General features: G+C 43.2%; 1 protein-coding gene across 3 annotated transcripts in view; it reads left to right on the top strand.

Annotated features, from left to right (window-relative positions):
• Positions 1 to 22917, top strand: part of agpat4 (1-acylglycerol-3-phosphate O-acyltransferase 4 (lysophosphatidic acid acyltransferase, delta)) — a 247761-nt gene that overhangs the window by 214307 nt on the left and 10537 nt on the right. The window contains exon 9 of one of the 3 annotated variants that reach the window (XM_068044613.1): positions 612 to 2183. The exons of the other annotated variants lie outside the window; for them this stretch is intronic. Coding sequence (XP_067900714.1) covers positions 612 to 676 — 65 coding nt within the window. The 3' untranslated portion in view covers positions 677 to 2183. Of the gene's footprint in view, positions 1 to 611; positions 2184 to 22917 lie in introns of those variants that run through there. 3 annotated transcript variants of the gene reach the window in all.

Genomic DNA, 22917 nt, shown 5'->3' on the forward strand with positions numbered 1-22917 from the left:
CTCACACATTCTTGGACAAAATAGGCTTGGCTTTGTTAATAGTGGATGTGTATTGGTAAGGACACAATCGTTTTCACTTTATAGCAGATTTCCTGAGCAAGAAATAATCTAAAAGCAGATGAGCATGTGATTAGTAGAAAAGTTAGGTTGTTTTTAGCTGTTGTATATTATGGGTAGGCATTTGCTCAGATTTTCTGTTTTTCTCAAGATTTTTATGTCTCCCCATATGCAGGTCTACTCCTTAAGGTCGGTGAGACGATATCAAGTTTCTAGCTCTTTGATAAGCATGTGTGTGTTGCTGCTGTTGAGAAAAGTTGTGCTTTGCCCACAGGGGTAGATTTTACCAAGTGCTCTGGGAAAATGTGTGATTGGCTTGTGAGCTCACTATGCTGCAGTGAAGTGGGCACAGAATATCGCTAGTTTTTCAGTCAATGTTGTTTTCTCCATCTGTTCTAGTTTGGTAAAGCTTACCTTATCTGAACTCCTGCAGTCACTAAAGTGATGAAACCTCTGATTTATAAAGGTAATGAGTTCTAGACCCCGTTACATTTGTGAGCAGAAGATATTTGCTTTTATGTCTCTAACCTTTTCAAATATTGGTTTTATTTTAGGACCTCAGCTATTTGAAAACTCTCTCGCACATTGGAAGTGCGATGATGCAACATTCATTGACTAACTCTGAAGAGTTATGAAAAAACAGACTTTGTCTTTAAAAAATGAACCTTTTATTTTAAAAAGTGAACAATGGTCCAAAATAGCCACCGAAGAAAAAGGGGATTAGTCTTTTGTGTATCCAAACAGTCTGACAAAAACAAAGGACAAATCTACTTAGCCAAAAGGTGTTAATGAAACCCATCTTACACCTATCCTAAAAAAATTCCAGAATTGAATGTCATCTTCTAAAACAAAGAAGGTGTGAAGTAGCCACGTCCTGTGCCATTGTGCGATAACCATGGGGATGAAACCAGAATGTCTCTTGCCAGAAGGTGAGAGGTTCTACCTCTTTTTTTTAAAAAAAGGTAGCCAGAGAGAGAGAGAGAGACTGACCCAGAAGATGAAGCTACTTGTAACAGCTGGCATTCCAGCAAGCCAGAAATCACGTGCCCTGCTGAAAAAATAGGACATCTACATTATACAGCAGAGAGAGCTAGAAGTGACCCACCATTTTCAACAGAACCTTCAAATCAAGAGAGAAATCTACAATCGTATCAGGCCTGCAACCCTCTAGAAGTTGAATCTTAAAAGAATTCAACAGATTGATCATAACCTTCCTCCCCCACTTAAAAAAAAGCCTTCCTTTTTTTACCTTCTCTATCTTGTGCAAGCGAATGCGTGAGGGGATGCTGTTGCAACAATTTTGGGATAAGGCATATTGATCAAGAAACAATTCACTTTCTGTTTTTAAACCTACAAGAAAACCTGTTGCTGTCTGCTTAATTGAGAAATAAAACACTCCTAATACAAATACACTTGCTGCAGTCGTGTGGAGAGTTGAACAGTGGAAACCACCCACATCACACTGTGTGGCCATAACAAATTGAGAGCTCGCCTGGGATCTGAACCACCAGACAAATGAGAGATTTGGAAAATGGGAGGAAAATTGACCTTTAACATTCTGGAAAAATAAACAAACCGGTTTTGTTGTATTCTTCTGTTTTTTCTCTACGGTGCTAGAAACAAGAGATAGCCACATTTAATGCTAAGGAGTTTGTACAGCAGCGATAGATACCCCATGATAAGTTAAACAAATTAAGTGTTGAAGATTTAAAAAGCTTAGCTACAGGGGTGGGAATCACTTCCAGACAAAATGCCAAGAATCCAGAACTGGTGAAAAGTCTAGCCAACCATTTTAAACTTGCCCCTGAACTTGAAGAAGAAAGCCTAGAATCAGAGTCTGAAAAATAATTCTAGCTAGAAACCTGTTACAGAGGAAAAAAGGACAAGAGTTGCAGTTCAAAAGGAAAAAGAAGAAAGGTAGATGCAAAGAGAGGAAGCAGCAAGAAGGTTTGAGTTACAGAGACTGCAAACTCAAAATAGAAATGCTCCTAATCACTCAAACCTTATCCCCAATTCAGAGCAAAACTTTGATGGTCTGAGACATTCTAGACTAGTGCCAAAACCTAATGAGGAGGAGGTTGAGTCATATTTTAATCACTGTTGAGAAAATAGCTACCAGGCTAAAATGGCCAAAACAAAATCTGGACTCTGCTCTTACAAGATGGGTTTGTGGGTAGGGCTGATGAAGCTTTTTCCCTGTTATCAGAAGAAATTCCTCTGATTATGAACAAACTAAAACTGCAATTCTAAATGCATGTGAGCTGGTACCAGAAGCATATAGAGATTCTGACACACCCGGAAATGACCCACACAGACTTGCACCGAATTTGAAAGAATCGAACATATGGCTTTTGATTGATGGATACAGTCTCTCAAGCTGGAACCCTCATATGAAAATTTGAGAAGTGATGTTGCTGGAAGAGTTTAAAAATAGCATCTCAAGCAGCATTAGAACCCACATCGAAGAACAAAGAGTCACAAGAGTAAGGGCAGAAGCTAAAGTGGCTGAGGACCATGAATTAATACATAAATCCCTAACTCCGAATAAATTTGGGTCTCGTAACTCGTACAAGCTAGGGAGAGACAGCCGGGATGCAGAGGAAGCAGAAATAGGCTCAAGAGAAAAGGAGAGCAGGGAAGGAAATCTCAATCGGTCTCCAACTTTTAAAAGAAGGAACACAGAATAAATCAGTAGGGGTCTGCCTGACATATTTCCAGTGTAGCAAATCTGGGCATATCCAGGCCAATTGTTGGTATGCTACAGAAAGAGCAGGAGGCGGTGCAGTCAAATCTGTGTATGTGGCTTTGAAAGTTATAAGCCTGTGTTCTCCTATAATGCAAGAGCAGAGCAGTTACCAGAACCTTTTGCACGAAGGAAAAATGACTCCTTTTGTGTCCCAGGCACCAGACAAGTAGATAACCATTCCTCGGAATATCAGTTGTTTTCAAACCCTGCTAACAGCCAAATTGACAGAAATGCCACTGGAAAGCAGAACAAATACCACGGTATCATTAAAAGGGCTTACTGGCAAATGCTTGAAGGTTCCCTTAGTTAAAATCTACCTACAGAGTAAGTTGGTCACCAGGGTAGTGACAGTCAGAATTATTCCGCGCTTACCCATGCAGTGGGTAGACCTATTGCTGGGCAATGATTTGGCAGGAAGTAAAAGCAAAATACTGCGGATGCTGGAAATCTGAAATAAAAATAAGAAATGCTGGAAATACTCAGCAGGTCTGGCAGCATCAGTGGAGAGAGAGGCAGAGTCAACGTTCCAGGTCAGTGACCCTTCAGAAGCACGGTATTGTACCCAGATGGTCCAGAGCTGTCCATGGAGACTGGAGAAATTGAGGGGAGAAAACAAAAATCTGTACAACTGCAGAGGGCTGGGGAAGTCCTAAAAATCCCACAGGAGGCAATTGAGTCAGAAGTATTTAAAAGGGCCCAGACAGAGCCAAAAAGATTTTAAAAAGCTATGATGGAAGTGTAAAAAACTGAAAGAAAAGCAACCGAGATGTGGTTAGCTGAAACCTTTATTAAAGATTTAAAAAGGAAAATAGAGTATGGAGATGCCTCACCTCGTTGAAGTGCCACAGGGGACTGCAGTGGAAGCTGGACACCCATGTGTGAGCAGCAGTGTCCCAAAGGACATGGGGAAGATTAGGGAAGCACTTATGTCGGAAGGGAAAGTAACGTACGTTAAAGTGAACCACACTTGTGAAAATCACAAGAAAACTAAAAATGAGGTCAGCATGGATCTACCCACAGAAGAATCTCACAATCGGGTTCCAAATCCAAAACTAATCAAACCCAGTAATTTAGTGTCAGAACCCAGCCAGAACAAGGGGCAGGAGGAAATCCCTGATGCCTCGCAGGGGCTAAAAAACAATGCACCACCCACTATCACCCTAGAAATAAGAATCATCAATGTGCCAGAATTTGAATGGTTAACGCCATGTATAGTGGAAGCAGTAGTCAAAGGGTTAAAACTTGTACAAACAGAGAACATTGCCACAAGCAGTAACAGAAATTTGGATACTACAAGCTGCACCAACAATCACATGGTCCTGGAGATTAACAGTCCTAAAGTAGTACAAACTCGTGTGAGGGAAACTACAACCCCATTTGACAACACCTAACCAAAAGAAATGCAATTTTTTGATGGTAAAAGGAAGGATGATGAAAAAATGTAGGCTGGAAGCTTGAGGAGTGAATGAAACAAATGTGTAAAGTAGTATGACGCTAAACGGTCTTGCTGTTTCTTTTCTATTTTCCTCTTTCTAAACCCCCTCCCAAAAAAACATCATAATGAAATCCAAGGAATTTCATTTTTTTTTCTTTTGGGCGAGGTGTCATGCACAATGGAAGTGCGATGATACAACAATCACAGACTAATTCTGAAGAGTTATGAAAAAAACAGGCATTGTCTTTAAAAAATGAACCTTCAGTTTAAAAAGTAAACAATGGTCCAAAATGGCCAACGAAGAAAAAATTGTTGTAACGACATCCACGCATGCACTCGTTCTCGCGCACACACACACATACACACACACACGAAGAAACAGATAGAGAAGGGAAGGAGCAGGGTGGTTTTTAATGGGGGTGGGGGGAAGGTTACAATAAACCTGTTGAATTCTCTTGAGAATCAAATTCTAGTTGAATGTAGGCCTGATATGATTGTAGATTTCTCTCTTCATTTGAGGTTTCTGTTGAAGATGGTGGGTTACTTCTAGCTCTTACTGCTGTATATTGTAGATGTCTAATTTTTCAGCAGGGCACTGTGCTTCCTGGCTTAGCTGGAACTCAAGCTGTTACAAGCAACTTCACTTTCTGGATCAGTCAGTCTCTCTCTCTTAAGGGAAAACTGTGTCACTTCTCATCTCCTGTTGAGAGATATTCTGGATTCTTCCCCATGGTGATTGCACAATGGCCCAGAATGTGGCTACTTCACACCTCCTTTATTTCAGACATCAATTCTGGAATGTTTTAGGATAGGGGTAAGATGGGTTCCATTAAAGACAAAGTCCATTTATCATAACTCTTCAGAGTTAGTCCATGATTGTTGTATCATCGCACTTACTTGGATTTCATTTTTTTTTTAGTGTTTAGAAAGAGGGAGAAAAGAAACAATAAGCCAGTTTAAGGTTACACCACTGTACACATTTGTTTCATTTACTCTTCAGGCTTCCAGCCTATTTTTTTAAAATCAGCCTTCCTTTAGATGAGGTACCATCAAAAAATTGCATTTCTTTTGGTTATGTGTTGTCAAATGGGGTTGTAGTTTCGCACCAGTTTGTACTGCTTTAGGACTATTAATCGCCAGGGCCATGTGATTGTTTGTGAAGCTTGTTACTGCTTTTTGAGAGGTTCCCTGTTTGTACAAGTTTTAACCCTTAACTACTGCTTCCACTATACATGGCATTAACCATTCGGGTTCTGGCTCATTGATAGTTCTTATTTTTAGGGTGATAGTGGGTGATGCATTTTTTCTTTAGTCTCTGCAAGGCAACTGGTATTTCTTCCTGCCCCTTGTTCTTGCTGATTTCTGACTGTAAATTGTTGGGTTTGATTAATTTTGGATTTGGAACCTGGTTGTGTGATTCTTCAGTGGGTAGATCCATGTTGACCTTACTTTTAGTTTTCTTGTGATTTTCACAAGTGTGATTCATTTTAGGGTATGTTAGCTTCCCTTTTCCTTCTGAGGTAGATGCTTCCCTAATTTGCCCCATGTCCTCTGGGACACTATTGCCCACATGTGGTTGTTCAGCTTCCACTGCATACCCCTGTGGCACTTTGACTAGGTGAGACATATCCCAAACCCTTTGCTTTCCTGTTTGGGAACTTCACTTGTCCCTACTTAAATCTTTAATAAAGGTTTTAGCTAATCATATCTCGGTTGCTTTTCTTTCAGCTTTTGCGGATATTATCTTAGCTTCTTCAAATTTGTTTGGCTCTGTCTGGGCCCTTTTAGATTTTTCTGGCTCTGTTGCCCCCTGTGGGATTTTTGGGACTTCCCCAGCCCTCTGCAGTTGTTTTGTTTCTTCCCGTTAGTTTCCCCAGTCTCCGTGGATAGCATTGGACCCTCTGGGTACAATACTGTGCTTCCTGCCAATTCATTGTCCAGTAATAGGTCTACCCCCCCTGCATGAGTAAGCTCGGATTGAGCCGACTGTCACTACCCTGGTGACCAACTTACTCTGTAGGTAAATTTTAAATAAGGGAACCTTCAAGCATTTGCCAATAAGCCCTTTTAATGATACTGTGGTATTTGTTCTGCTTTCCAGTGGCATTTCTGTCATAAAAACAGTGCTGGAAATACTCAGCATGTCAGGCAGCATCTGTGGAAACAGAAGCAGAATTAACATTTCAGGTCTGTGACCTTTCATCAGAACTGGCATTTCTATCAGTTTAGCTGCCAATAGGGTTTGAAAACAACTGGTATCCCTGAGGATGGTTATCTTCTTGTCTTGTGCCTTGGATGCAAAAGGAGTCATTTTTCCTTTGTGCAAAAGATTCTGGTATGTGCTGTGCTCTTGTGTTGTATTAGAATATAGGCTTATAACTTTCAAAGCCATATACATGGGCTTGACGGCAGTGCTTCATTCTGGTTTTTGGCATACCAACAATTGGCCTGGACATGCCCAGATTTGCTACACTGAAAATATGTCAGGCAGATCCCTACTGATTTATCCTCTGTGTTCCTTCGTTTAAAAATTGGAGACTGGTCGGGTTTTCCTTCCCTGCTCTCCTTTTCTCTCAAGCCCATTTCTGCTTCCTCTGCATCCCTGCTGTCTCTCCCTAGCTTGTATGAGTGACTAGACCCAAATTTATTCGGAGTTAGGGATTTATGTATTAATTCATGGTTCTCGGCCATTTTAGCTGCTTCCCTTACTCTTGTGACACTGTTCTTTGATGTGGGTTCTAATGCTACTTGAGATGCTATTTTTAAACTCTTCCAGCAACATCACTTCTCAAATTTTCATATGAGGTTTCTAGCTTGAGAGACTGTATCCAGCAATCAAAAGCCATATGTTTGATTCTTTCGAATTCCGTGCAAGTCTGTGGGTCTTTTCCGGGTGTGTTAGAATCGCTATATGTTTCCAGTACCAGCTCACATGCATTTAAAATTGCAGTTTTAGTTTGTTCATAATCAGAGGAACTTTCTTTTGATAACTAGGAAAAAGCTTCACAAGCCCTACCCACACACAAACAGATAGAGAAGGGAAGGAAGAAGGTGGTTTTTAGTGGGGGGGGGGGGGGGGGGTGGAGGGGAAGGTTACAAGAAGATTCTAGATGGATGTAGGCCTGAGATGATTGTACTGAGATGATTGTCGATTTCTCTCTTGATTTGAAGGTTCTGTTGAAGATGGGTGGGTTATTTCTAGCTCTCATGCTGTATACCCTAGATGTTGGATTTTTTCAGCAGGGCACTGTGCTTCCTGGCTTAGCTGGACCTCAAGCTGTTACAAGTACCTCACCTTCTGGGTCTGTCTCTCCCTCTCTCCCCCCCACTTTGTGTCAGAAGGAGACATTCAATTCTGGAATGTTTTACGATAGGTGTAAGATGGGTTTCGTTAACATCAGTTACGACCAGGTGAGAAAGGTGTCTCGGGGTCCCTCACAGCCTTCAGCTGGCCTTACTGTAACAGGGTTTCATTTTAAACACACTGTGTTTTGAGCTCCCCCTTGGTGAATCCTTGTTCACAGCTTTCCAATTATAAGGCAAAAAAATGAGCACGAACAGGCTTTCTTAGGCTTAAAGAAGAAAGGTGAAATTTGTTAAAACTTAAACTCTAATTTGGTTAATGCCTGTGGATACATGACGCACCCGCGCTAGCATGCATACACGATACACATATGCAGATAGGGACAGAAAAGAGCAGAAGATAAGATAAAGTGGAAAAGCTTGAGGAAGTTTCTAAGAAGGGTCTTTTGTTACTGTGCTTTGAGCTCATTGTAGAGTCCTTTTGTAGGTTGATCTTACTTTTTGTTGGGGCTTAGTATTATTCTTAAACCTTGTTCACTGTAGGAGACTTTTCTCTCTTGGGGTTCATGTATCTTCAGTGGGTCTCGGAACTCTGAGAAAGTGATGGGGGAAGTCAGGAGGGGAGGTCTTTTCAATCCAGGAGCTGTTTCTCTAATTTAAAACTCTTGGTTCAAAACTCTACAACAGCCTGTTAGTCATGTGACTAAACTTGTCTGACCACATCTGTTCTGTGTATTGGGAGCAGAGGCTAGTATGCAAAAATGTCTTTCCAGCCAGGGGCTTGGCAACCCCTTGTATTAGGCCTTCTCTTCTTCCCAGCAACAATTTGAAATTTAATGCCCATGTGGCAAAAATAATGTGTCTCATTCTTGGCAGGGGGCATGCATGACACATTTTTTGACTTTGAAGATTTGTCCTTTGGCTTTGTCAGATTGTTTGAATACACAAAAGGCGAATCCCCTTTTTCTTCGGTGGCTATTTTGGACCATTGTTCACTTTCAAAAATAAAGGCTCATTTTTTAAAGACAAAGTCTGTTTTTTCTAACCCTTCAGTTAGTCCGTAAATGTTCTTTCATCATATTTCCGGTGTACGTGACAGCATAATCAAATCTTTAGCAAGTCATAGTCTATTCCTGTTCTACCTGGTTAGAAAAAGTTTTGTTTCCCCTATAAGCATGCTGCAAATAAGTGAATTCCACAGTATCAACTTTTATTGTTCACATATTTAAAGGGGCCTACTAAATGTTAGTTTTGAAAGCTAGCTATTCTGTTACAATAAATCCAAATTGATAAGTTCTTGTACATTTGGTAACATTGCATGTCTGTTAATAGAAGCAGGGCTGCGTTTGCTGATAACACAACCTCTAAGTGGTGCAGTAATGGCACATGCGCAAATGCAGCCTCATCTACTGATATGTCACTGGCTGCGATGCCTCAGGCATCTGCTAGTAATAAAGATGGTGCTGCTCAATTTGTCACCAAAAGAAATTTAAACCCAAACCCCCTCAATAGCTGCGATCGCCATCTCCATCCCACCCCCAACAGTACCCCACTCCCTCCTGCCATTGCACTGCTCTTCGCCACTCCCTCCAGTGTCCGTCTGCTCCCCGCCTCGCCACTGCCTCCCCTCAGCCACCTGCTCCCACCTTCACTTCCCCTGCCCCCCCCCCCACCCCACCCCACAAGCCGCTCGCTCACTGCCACTTCGGCCGCTCGCTGCCTGCTTCTCACATTCCCGGCCACTCGCTCCAGGCCTCACCGCTTCCCCCCTCTTGGTCACTCACTCTCGCGTTGCCCCGTTACCCCTCGGCTGCTCGCTCCCCGCCTTGCCACTTCGGCGACTTGTTCCCCGCTCCGCCCACCCTCACCCCCGCCGCTTCTTCGTGTGGGGGGGAAGCAGCGAGACTGGAAGAGCGAGTGGCTGCAGGATGGAGCAGCAAGTAGTTGGGAGCGGGAAATTGAACGTTGTGATTGAAGTGGGGATGGTGGGAGGGAGCGGGGTCCTGCTTGGGAGAATGGAGGTGGCATTCGTGGCTATTGAGGGGTGAGGACGTCATTGCGTGGTCATGTCAGCACACGCATGCGCGCATTCATGCTGGCAAGCTTGTAAATGTTCGCATGCACTGGTGACATCTGCGATCGCTCTGCGCATGCTCTGCATTGTCAGGAGTCACTCCGTATGCATAAACTGGATTGGACAAAATCAGCATGGGTTTACGAAAGAGAAATCATAATTAACAAATCGACTGGAGTTTTTTGAGGATGTAACTGGAAGGATAAGGGAAAACCAGTGGCTGTAGTGTATTTGGATTTTCAGAAGGCTTTTGATAAGGTCCCACGTAAGAGGTTAGTGTGCAAAATTAAAGCACATGGTATTGGGGGTAATATACTGGCATGGATTGAGAATTGGCTAACAGACAGGAAACCGAGAGTAAGAATAAATGGGTCTTTTTCCGGGTGGCAGGCAGTGACTAGTGGGGTCCTGCAGGGATCAGTGCTTGGGCCACACCCCACAGTGAGGGAACTAAATGTAACATTTCCACGTTTGCGGATGACACAAAGCTGGGGGGGAATGTGAGCTGTGAGGAGGATGCAAAGAGGTTCCAATGTGATTTGGACAATTTGGGTGAGTGGGCAAATGCATGGTAGATGCAGTATAATGTGGATAAATGTGAGGTTATCCACTTTGGTTGTAAAACAGAAAGGTGATCGATTGGGAAAGGGGGAGGTGCAACGAGTCCTGGGTGTCCATGTACACCAATCACTGAAATCAAGCATTCAGGTGCAGCAAGCAGTTAGGAAGGTGAATGGTATGTTGGCTTTCATTGCAAGAGGATTTGCATACAGGAGCAAGGATGTCTTACTGCAGTTATACAGGGCCTTGGTGAGACCACATTTGGAGTATTGTGTGCAGTTTTGGTTTCCCTTATCTGAGGAAGGATGTTCTTGCCGTGGAGGGAGCGCAAAGAAGATTCACTAGGCAGGGATGGCAGGATTAACGTATGAGGAGAGATTGGGTCAACTAGGCCTATATTCACTAGAGTTTAGAAGAATGAGAGGGGATCTCATAGAAATCTATAAAATTCTAACAGGACCAGACAGGCTAGATGCAAGGAGGATGTTCCTGATGGTTGGTGAGTCCAGAACCAGGGGTCACAGTTTCAGGATATGGAGTATGCCATTTAGAACTGAAATTTCTTCACTTAGAGGGTGGTGAACCTGTGGAATTCTCCACCACAGAAGGCAGTGGAGGCCCAATCATTAAATATATTCAAGAAGGAGATAGATATATTTCTTAATGCCAAAGGGATCAAGGGAAATGGGGAGAAAGTGGGAACAGGGTACTGAATTAGACCATCAGCCATGATCTTTTTTGAATGGCGGAGCTGGCCTGAAGGGCCGAATGGCCTACTCCTCCTATTTTCTGTTTCTATATGAAGTTTAGAGACTGCCTAGGAGAAGGTGGGTGTGAAAATGGGAAGGAAATATCCTAACATTCCTTTATTCATTTAGCCAGTCACCTTTAAACGCACTTGACTGCCAACTTCTTGATGTTAGCCTTTCTAAAATAAAAAGCTGCTGTATTTGATGCAGAAAGTGTGTAAGTTGAAAATATTATTGATGTTGAATCTTATTGATGTTGAACGGAATGGAGACTGGGTGAATCTGATCAGGATATAACATGCCATTGAATTAAGCACCCATGCAGTAAGATATTGTATATCAAGTTACTAAAAGGATACTAAAAGATGGTTGTTCGCAAGTTATTGTCATATTTCTTCAACTGTCTTTATTGTATTATGATGTGATGTCCAATGTAGAAAACTTGTAACTTTGTGTGATGTCAAAAAGAATTACATAAAATACATACAATGTACTAATGTGATTCCCATATTTAAAATGGTAGATAGAACAAGTCCAGGGAACTATAAACCGATTAGCTTAATGTCCGTAGTAGGAAAGATAACAGAAATCATCTAGAAACTGCAAATATAATGGAGTATTCAGCACAGATTTCAAAAGGGAAGATTATGTTTGATCAACCTTTATTGAATTTTTTGATGAAGTAACAGGGTAATTAAGGATAATACAGTAGGTGTAATATCTTTGGATTTCCAAAATGCCTTTGATAAGGTAGTAGACTCATGACTAAGGTTGGAAAATGTGGAGTTGGGGACAAGTAGCCGAATGGATAGCAAGCTGGCTACTAAATAGAAAAGAGTTGGAGTTCAAGGTAGTTACTCAAACTAGCAACAGGTGGGAAGTGGTGTTCTACAGGGATTGATGCTGGAACCACTTTATTCATCATTTAAATAAACAATTTTGACTTGGGAATTGGAAGTACAATTTCAAAATTTGCAGAGAATGCCCAGTTGAGCAGTGAAGTTAATACAGAGGAGGACTGTGACAAAATACAGGAAGACATTAATAAACTTTCAGAATGGGTGTGTAATTGGCAAATAAATTTCAATATAGATAAGAGTGAAGAAATACATGTTGACCGGAAGAATAAGGAGGCCACATACTCCTTGGAAAATAAGTGTCTAAATGGGGTAGAGGAACAGAGGAATTGGGGGGCACAGGTCACTGAAAGTAACAATGCTGGTTAATAAGGCCATAAAAACAGCAAACAAAACTCTGGTGTTCATGTCTAGAGGGGTAGAACTGCAAAGTAGAGATGTTATGTTAAACTTATGTAGAACTTGCTGAGACCATGCTCTAGAGTACTGTCAACTGTTCTGGTCTCCATATTATAAAAAGGATACAGAGGCACTGAAAAAGGTGCAAAAAAGATTTATTAGAATTATACAAGAACTGAGAGGTTATACCTATTGGGGAAGATTAAACAGGCTGGGGCCCTTTTTTAGAAAAAAATTGAGGAGTGTCATGGTAGAAGTCTTCAAGATTATGAAAGGGTTTGATGGGATAGATGTAGAGATGTTTCTACTAGTAGGGAGACCAGAACTAGGAGTCATAAATATGATTGTCACTAATAAATCCAATAGGGAATTCAGGAGAAACTTCTTTATCCAGCGAGTGATACACGAGGATTAGTTGAAGTAATTAGTCGAGATGCATTTAAGGGGAAGCTGGATATACACACGAGGGGGAAAAGAATAGGAGGACCCATGAACGAATAAAAAAAATGTTGATGAGATTAAATGAAGTAGGTTGGGAGGAGGCTCGTGTGGAGCATAAACCCCAGTATGGATATGTAAGACAAAATTGCCTGTTTGTGTGCTTTAAATGCAATGTATTACAGTACAGCACAGAAGCAGGTCATTCGGCCTAATTTGTCTCTGCTGTTGTTTATGCTCCACATAAGTATCCTCCTTCCATTTATATCTTAGTCTTTCAACATATTTTTATGTTTCCTTTTCTCTCATGTACTCATCTAGCTTACTTTCGAGAGCCTAATGCCTGTCCGAAGTAGTGATGGTTTCCATTTTCAGATTTGACTGGATTAAGTACAGTCAATTTTCCACATCATTATTAAGCTACTTAAGACCATGCTGTTATGTTTTTATAATATTGATATTATAAGAAATCTGTTGAGATGCACTCACTAAAATGTTTCAGGATGCTTTTCCACTGTCCCTAACAGTGATTTTCTATTTTGCTATACTGTATACAGAAAGAAAAATAGATGCTTGGTTTCTCTTTCTAATTTGTCTTTTAAATCCTCTGAATGTGTGTTGCCTTGTTTGTCATTTTTCTCACTCTTCTGGATGTATGTTGTTCTATCCCTGGAAACTAGGCAGCACATAAGAGTATACTTCCTTACAAGGGCAGCCAGCTACAGGAAGGACAATGAGCACCTCGACTAATTAACTGTCTCCTGTTCTCCCTTGATGGAAAATGCTAAGCAAGATTTATGGCCACAAAGTAAGATGTTTTGTTTTTAATTCAGAGTGACATGCACATCAAAATGAGTCACGTTTTTAAACCAAAATGAATTCCTCTTATTGGACTGCTGCCATAGCTTGATCAGTCTTTTACATTATTTGTCAATGGTTGTCTTTTTAAAAATTAATTAAAAAGAAATCAAACCAGTGACATGGCTTGTCACTGTGATGTCCAGTCATAATCTTGGAGCACAGTCACCCTTTAAAAATTATTGATGACCCTATGTGCAGATTGGGTCACTCAGTCTGGTGGTATTTCATATTTTATTAATTTCCTGTTGCTCTTGCAATTTACAATACAATATGACTTTTTGTTCCACCTCTTCCTTAACCTCTGCACCATCTTTGGCACTGTTAACTATTCCATTCTTCTATGGTCCATTTTGTCATTATTCTCTCCTGGTTCCTTATCTATCTGTACCAATACAACCATTGTTATTTCACAGTTTCTCCTCTTAATTATGCATGGTTCCTCTGCAACATGGTGTCGAGCTCTCTCCTTGATCCCTTCTTATTTCTCATCTATATGTTATCCCTCAGTGACATCATACACCAGTATGAGGTCGGCTTTCAAGTGACATTACAGATTGACATCTAAACACTGACTGAGATGCCTTTGCCCACTGAACCTACAAAGGTAGACTCTCTTTAAAATAAGGACAACTTCTGTTGAGTTTGTGAGCCTTGGTTTATGGAGTGCTAAATTTGAGTTTGATGAGCTCATTGGTCCAGTAAAATTTTCACAGGCTGACGTTAATTATTGAAACACTGATGTACCAAGTGTAACAATTTTTTGATCATCTGATACAAGACAACTGGAGTAAGCGGGGAAGGTCCTCTGTTATGATCAGGATATGTCTCTTGTAATCTCTGACATGCCTATGTATCCTAAACTCCGACTGTGTCCATTGAGCTAAAGTTCCTTTAAATATTCATGAAAGAAGTCACAGGGACTTGCTGGATTTTATATAAATATTAACCAGATTCAAAAATAACTGGCTGTAATGCAAGTAATTGGATAAATCGTACAGTCAGTATTCCCCTCAAGTTTCTAGATGACCAAACAAAACTTCTAACATTCGCAGAGAATTAAGCTTGGTACACGATTCTGCGCTGGTCAAGTCTTGAACTCATCATGTATTATGACTGGATTTAAAAGAACAGTCAACAAGCCAAAACTGGACAAGTAGGTAGATTTTCAACCTGCTGGACAGGCATAGTGCCCATTCTTCATTTCCAACTTGTGTACGACACTGTTTTTATGTCCAGCTGACAATTTGAAAATCTACCCCGAAAGCACTTCATCTGTAACTATCTTGAGATCTTTTGGGCCTCCTTATCTCGAGAGACAATGGATACGCGCCTGGAGGTGGTCAGTGGTTTGTGAAGCAGCGCCTGGAGTGGCTATAAAGGCCAATTCTGGAGTAACAGGCTCTTCCACAGGTGCTGCAGAGAAATTTGTTTGTTGGGGCTGTTGCACAGTTGGCTCTCCCCTTGCGCCTCTGTCTTTTTTCCTGCCAACTACTAAGTCTCTTCGACTCGCCACAATTTAGCCCTGTCTTTATGGCTGCCCGCCAGCTCTGGCGAATGCTGGCAACTGACTCCCACGACTTGTGATCAATGTCACACGATTTCATGTCGCGTTTGCAGACGTCTTTATAACGGAGACATGGACGGCCGGTGGGTCTGATACCAGTGGCGAGCTCGCTGTACAATGTGTCTTTGGGGATCCTGCCATCTTCCATGCGGCTCACATGGCCAAGCCATCTCAAGCGCCGCTGACTCAGTAGTGTGTATAAGCTGGGGATGTTGGCCGCTTCAAGGACTTCTGTGTTGGAGATATAGTCCTGCCACCTGATGCCAAGTATTCTCCGAAGGCAGCGAAGATTCTGCGCTGGTCAAGTCTTGAACTCATCATGTATTATGACTGGATTTAAAAGAACAGTCAACAAGCCAAAACTGGACAAGTAGGTAGATTTTCAACTTGCTGGACAGGCATAGTGCCCATTCTTCATTTCCAACTTGTGTACGACACTGTTTTTATGTCCAGCTGACAATTTGAAAATCTACCCCGAAAGCACTTCATCTGTAACTATCTTGAGATCACCTCCAGCATTTATTCTTAGTTGCTCTCCTTACTGACTTCCACCCATTACAATTTCAAAATCCTTATTTTTTTCAAAGCCTTCATTATTCTGCTCCAATCTTTTTTAAAAATTCCTTCATGGATTGTGGGCATCGCTGGCAAGGCTAGCATTTATTGCCCATCCCTAATTACCCTTGAGAAGATGGTGGTGAGCTGCCTTCTTGAGCCACTGCAATCTGTGTGGTGCAGGTATATCCACAATGCTGTTGTGTGGGAGTTCCAGGATTTTGACCCAGTGATGAAGATATGGCCAAAAGTTTCCAAGTCAGTATGATGTGTGACTTGAAGGTGGTGGTGTTCCCATGCATCAGCTGTTCTTGTCTTTCAATTTGGTAGAGGTCGCGGGTTGGAAGGGCTGTCCAACAACAACTTGCATTTAACTAGCATTTTAAAAGTGGTAATATGTGTCGAGATGCTTCACCAGAGCATTATCAGACAAATTTTGACACTAAGACATATAAAGGGGATATTAGGGCAGAGATTAGCCCCCAGCGAGTTAACATCCGTAGCACTTAAAGCAGCCAGAAGCACGGCACAAAGAACAGCCAGGCGCTGCGCAAACGACTACTGGCAACACCTATGCAGTCATATTCAGCTGGCCTCAGACACCGGAAACATCAGAGGAATGTATGATGGCATTAAGAGAGCTCTTGGGCCAACCATCAAGAAGATCGCCCCCCTCAAATCTAAATCAGGGGACATAATCACTGACCAACGCAAACAAATGGACCGCTGGGTTGAGCACTACCTAGAACTGTACTCCAGGGAGAATGTTGTCACTGAGACTGCCCTCAATGCAGCCCAGCCTCTACCAGTCATGGATGAGCTGGACATACAGCCAACAAAATCGGAACTCAGTGATGCCATTGATTCTCTAGCCAGCGGAAAAGCCCCTGGGAAGGACAGCATTACCCCTGAAATAATCAAGAGTGCCAAGCCTGCTATACTCTCAGCACTACATGAACTGCTATGCCTGTGCTGGGACGAGGGAGCAGTACCTCAGGACATGCGCGATGCCAATATCATCACCCTCTATAAAAACAAAGGTGACCGCGGTGACTGCAACAACTACCGTGGAATCTCCCTGCTCAGCATAGTGGGGAAAGTCTTTGCTCGAGTCGCTCTAAACAGGCTCCAGAAGCTGGCCGAGCACGTCTACCCTGAGGCACAGTGTGGCTTTTGTGCAGAGAGATCGACCGTTGACGTGCTGTTCTCCCTTCGTCAGATACAGGAGAAATGCCGCGAATAACAGTTGCCCCTCTACATTGCTTTCATTGATCTCACCAAAGCCTTTGACCTCGTCAGCAGACGTGGTCTCTTCAGACTACTAGAAAAGATTGGATGTCCACCAAAGCTACTAAGTATCATCACCTCATTCCATGACAATATGAAAGGTACAATTCAACATGGCGGCTCCTCATCAGACCCCTTTCCTATCCTGAGTGGCGTGAAACAGGGCTGTGTTCTCGCACCCACACTTTTTTGGGGATTTTCTTCTCCCTGCTGCTTTCACATGCGTTCAAGTCTTCTGAAGAAGGAATTTTCCTCCACACAAGATCAGGTGGCAGGTTGTTCAACCTTGCCCGTCTAAGAGCGAAGTTCAAAGTACGGAAAGTCCTCATCAGGGAACTCCTCTTTGCTGACGATGCTGCTTTAACATCTCACACTGAAGAGTGCCTGCAGTGTCTCATCGACAGGTTTGCGGCTGCCTGCAATGAATTTGGCCGAACCATCAGCCTCAAGAAAACGAACATCATGGGGCAGGACGTCAGAAATGCTCCATCCATCAATATTGGCGACCACGCTCTGGAAGTGGTTCAAGAGTTCACCTACCTAGGCTCAACTATCACCAGTAACCTGTCTCTAGATGCAGAAATCAACAAGCGCATGGGTAAGGCTTCCACTGCTATGTCCAGACTGGCCAAGAGAGTGTGGGAAAATGGCGCACTGACACGGAACACAAAAGTCCAAGTGTATCAAGCCTGTGTCCTCAGTACCTTGCTCTATGGCAGCGAGGCCTGTACAACGTATGCCAGCCAAGAGCGACGTCTCAATTCATTCCATCTTCGCTGCCTCCGGAGAATACTTGGCATCAGGTGGCAGGACTGTATCTCCAACACAGAAGTCCTCGAGGCGGCCAACATCCCCAGCTTATACACACTACTGAGTCAGCGGCGCTTGAGATGGCTTGGCCATGTGAGCCGCATGGAAGATGGCAGGATCCCCAAAGACACATTGTACAGCGAGCTCGCCACTGGTATCAGACCCACCGGCCGTCCATGTCTCCGCTTTAAAGACGTCTGCAAACGCGACATGAAGTCCTGTGACATTGATCACAAGTCGTGGGAGTCAGTTGCCAGCGTTCACCAGAGCTGGCGGGCAGCCATAAAGGCGGGGCTAAAGTGTGGCGAGTCGAAGAGACTTAGTAGTTGGCAGGAAAAAAGACAAAAGCGCAAGGGGAGAGCCAACTGTGTAACAGCCCCGACAAACAAATTTTTCTGCAGCACCTGTGGAAGAGCCTGTCACTCTAGAATTGGCCTTTATAGCCACTCCAGGCGCTGCTCCACACACCACTGACCACCTCCAGGCACTTACCCATTGTCTCTCGAGCTAAGGAGGCCAAAGAAGAATTAGGGCAGATGACCAAAAGCTTAGTTAAAGAGTGAGGCTTTAAAGAGCATCTTAAAGGAGGAAAGAAAGATGGAGAGGTTCAGAGAATTTCAGAGCTTGGGGTTCTGCAGGAGGCCAGAATTGGAGGCGTGCAGATGTGAGTGTTATAGTACTGAAGGAGGTTACAGCAAGTGGAGGGAAGTCATGCAGGGATTTGAAAACACAGATGAGACTTTTAAAATCGAGATATTGATTAACCAGGAGTCAGTGTAGCTCAGTGAGCGCAGGGATGATAAGTGAACACGTCTGGAGTACTGTGTACAGTACTGGTCTCCTTATTTAAGGAAGGATATAAATGCATTGGAGGCAGTACAGAGAAGGTTTACTAGACTAATGCCTGGAATGGGTGGGCTGTTTTACAATGAAAGATTGGACAAGTTAGGCTTGTATTTGCTGGAATTTAGAAGAGTAAGAGGTGACTTGATTGAAACATATAAGATCCTGAGGGGTCTTGACAGGGCAGATGTGGAAAGGATGTTTCCCCTTGTGGGAGAATTTCTAACTAGGGGTCACTGTTTAAAAATAAGGGGTTGCTCATTTAAGACAGATGAGAATTTTTTTCCTCTGAGGGTCGTGAGTCTTTGGAATTCCCTTCCTCAAAAGGCAATGGAAGCAGAGTCTTTGAATATTTTTAAGGCAGGCTCGAGGGGGTCAAGTGATCTACTCCTCCTAATTCATATGTTCGTATGAACAGGACTTGGTGCGAGGTCGGATACAGGCACCAGGGTTTTGGATTAGCTTAACTTAATGGAAAGTGGGAAACTGGCAAAAGTGTGTTGGAATAGTCAACTTATAGGTAACAAAGTCATGGATGGGGGTTTTGGCAGAAGAAAAGCTGAGGCAGGAGCGGAGTTAGGCAATGTTACGGAGGTGGAAATAGGTGGTTTTACTGCTGGCATGGATTTGTGGTTGAAAGCTCATCTTGGGGCTAAATAGGAGACCAAGGTTGCAAACAATCAGGAGTAGGTAGCAAGAGAACTGAGTTTGTGTTGGGGACCAGCGACAATGGCTTTGGTCGTCCCAATACTGAGTTGGAGGAAATTTCTGCTCGTCCAGTACTGAATGTCAGACAAGCAGTCTGACAATTAAGAGAGTGAAGGGGTTAGGATGAGGTAGAGCTGCGTGTTGTCAATGCATGTGTGGAACCTGATGTGTTTTTGAATGATGTCACCGAAGGGCAGCATGAGGATGAGAAATAAGCGGGGCACCAAAGAGAGATCCTTTTATGGGACTCCAGAGGTAACTGCAGAAGTGGAAGGAGAATCCATTGCAAGTGATTTTCTGTCTAATACTGGATAGATAAGAATGGGACCAGGTAAGTGCAGTGCCGCTCAGCTGGATGACATTGAAGGAGGATGGTGTGATCAACCTTGTCAAAGGCTGCAGACAGTTCGACAAGGATGACGAGGGATGGTTTACCTTTGTCACAAACACATAAGATGCCGTTTGTGAGCTTGATCAGAACCATTTTGGTACGGTGGTGGGGTGAAACCTGCTTGGAGGGATTCAGACTTAGAGTTGTGGGAAAGATGAGCACGGATTTGGAAGGCAGCAGTATGTTCAAGGACTTTGGAGAGGAAAGGAAGGTTGGATATGAGGTGGTAGATTGCAAAGACAGCGATGCCAAGGGTTCTTTGGGGAGATAGTGATGGCAGTTTTGAAGAGGAGCTGGACAGTACCTGAGGAGAGAAAATATCAGCTAACAAGGGGGCCAGGAAGGGAAGTTGGGTGGTCAGCAAATTTGGTAGGAATAGGCTCGAGGGAACAAGAGGTGGATCTCATGGACGTGAACTCAGAGAGGGCATGTGTAGAGAAAGAAGAGAAACTACAGGAAGATGTGAGCTCACTGCTGGGGCAGGGGATCCTTAGGAGGAAGTTTGGCCCGGTGGGCTAGGGGAAGCACCAGATGAAGATGAATGGATACTCTCAATATTGATGACAAGTCTATGAGCTCCGTAATAAAAACAAAATACTGCAGATGCTGGAAATCTGAAATAAAAGCAAGAAATGCTGGAACCACTCAGCAGGTCTGGCAGCATCTGTCACAGATGCTGCCAGACCTGCTGAGTGGTTCCAGCATTTCTTGTTTTTATTATCTATGAGCTCCTTGTTCTTTTTGTTGGAAGTAATGGTGGAGGAGGCATGGGGGAGAGGGATTTAAGACGGTTTGCAATAGAGAAAAAAAGCTGGTATTTATCTTTATATTCTAGGATGATCCTGGAACAGTGAACAGTTTTGGCAGAGGCAAGCAGGAATTGATAGTGCTTTTTGTGTTGCAGCCGCATCTGGTAGTGAATGGCTAAATTAGTTGACTGCCATTTCTGTTCAAGCCTGTGTCCCTTGACGAGTTGCTAAAGTACATCTTGTAGATGGTACACATTATAGTCATGTTGCGCTGGTGGTGTAGGGAATGAATGTTTAAGGTGGTGGATGGGGTGCTTGTCAAGTGGACTTTCGTCTGCATGGTGTTGAGCTACTTGAGTTGTTTGAGCTGCACTCATCCAGGCCAGTGGAGAGAATTCCATCACACTTCCGACTTAAGCCTTTAAGGAGATGGAAAAGCTTTGGGGAGTCAGGAGGTGAGTTACTTGTTGCAGAGTGTCGAGCTTCTGACCTCTTGTAGCCACAGTGTTCATGTGCCTCGTCCAGTTAAATTTATGGTCAATGGTGCCACCCCTGCACCCCCCCGTGCCCGCAGGATGTTGGTAGAGAATTTTAAAATGGTGGTAATGCCATTCAACGTCACAGGGAGGTGGTTAAATTCTCTCTTATTGGAGATGGTCATTGCCTGGCATTTGTATGGCATGACTGTTACTTACCACTTATCAGCCCATGCCTGAATGGTGTCCAGATCTTGCTGTACAGATTGCTTCATTAACTAAGGATTTGCAAGTGGAACTGAATACTTCAATTATCAGCAAACATCTCCACTTTTCTCCTTTTTTATGGTGGAGGGTCATTCATGAAGCAGCTGAAGATGGTTAGACTTAGTATATTGCCCTAAGGAACTCCTGCAGCAATATTCTAGGACTGAGATGCTTGGTCTCCAGCAACCACAACCGTCTTCCTTTGTGCTAGGTATGACTCCAGCCACTAAAGAGTTTAATCCAGCCCCCAATGGCTTCAATTTTACTAGAGCTACTTAGTCAAATGCTGCCATCATGTCAAGGGCAGTCACTCTCACCGTGGGAATTCAGGAGGGTTGTTTTGGCCAAAGAGTGAATATAGGTGCTAAGTGGTTGCAATGCTAAAAAGAGTAGCCTGTTTGAAAGTCCAGATTTAGCACACATTATTGGTGTTTACCATAATTTGGACTTTCCTGAAGGTGCTGAACAGATACCTGCAGGTTTAGCACTCAAGTGCTGATTAGATGTAATTTTCATAGAGCAGTATATGTGGACTCCTCGAACCCACTTCCACTGAAGATGTGGAGTACTCTGGCTGACACACACTTGGGGACCGAAGGGGAGGACGCACATGTTCTCATACGGCGCTGGAGCTCCTGGTGAAGGAGGTTCAGAGTAGGAGAGATGCCCTGGACCCACAAGGGGGAAGGATGCTACCTCGCCCTCCTGTCCCCCTCTCCTTCAGCAGCTAGATCTGCTCTACCTAGCCTCATGACTTCTCCCCGTTCCTCCTTCCAGACCAAGGGGTCCTCTAGCAAAGTGCCCATGGCCAAGCACATCCTTTCTCCTAGTGACTCCTCTAAGCTCACTCTTTTAGGTGAAATCACCAGAGAACATTTCAGAATAAATGTTGCTCGAGTGTGGTGAAGTCATAGCAAAATGTCTCCCGATGTGTTTGAGGTCCTCTTCACAGCTGCAGCAGCAATTACCATGAAATGGGGAGTATCCTTTTTAAGTAGCGCTTGAAATTGACATCAATAGCTGGTCACTGTTAGGAGAGGGCATTAATTGAAGTGCTTGCCACCAAAGTATTGTGCAGCCTCTTTAATAGACACTCGTAGGCACTTAAAGTGGACATTAGCTGGTAATCAAGCCACCTGGCAGCTGCTGCTGGTGCTGGCTTCAACTTCTTTACAAAGATGGTGTCTTGCACTAAGTGCATACTAAATTGGCATTTCAGATTAAGACCCTATCTTGGACAGGTCTTTACCTCTTCAGTGCCTAAATTAGTCAATGGTCCATGTTTGGGCCAAGGTCTTAATGAGGTCTGGAGCTGAGTGATCCTGTTGGAACCCAAACTGAGGATCACTGAGCAAGTTATTAATGAGTAAGTGCCACTTAATAGCATTGTCAATGACACTTTCCATCATTTTGCTGATTGAGAGTAGATTGATGGGGCTGTAATTGGCTGGATTGGCTTTGTCCTGCTTTTTATTGATTGGGACCTGAATATAGAAAGATACATGGCAGTTAGGAAGGACAGGAAGCTAGGAAAAGGTGGAGGGGTAGGCCTGTTAATTAATGATGGTATTAGCGCAATAGAGAGGAATGACTTAAGTGCAGGAGACCAGGATGTAGAAGCAGTTTGGGTACAGTTGAGAAATTATAAAGGCAAGAAGTCACTTGTGGGAGTGGTGTACAGGCCACCTAACATTAACCACACTGTAGGGCAGGGTATAAAGGAAGAAATAATGGCAGCTTGTCAGAAAGGTACAGCAATAATTATGGTGGATTTTAACCTACGTATA

Source organism: Heterodontus francisci, chromosome 13, assembly GCF_036365525.1.
Source record: "Heterodontus francisci isolate sHetFra1 chromosome 13, sHetFra1.hap1, whole genome shotgun sequence".
Lineage (NCBI taxonomy): Eukaryota > Metazoa > Chordata > Chondrichthyes > Heterodontiformes > Heterodontidae > Heterodontus > Heterodontus francisci.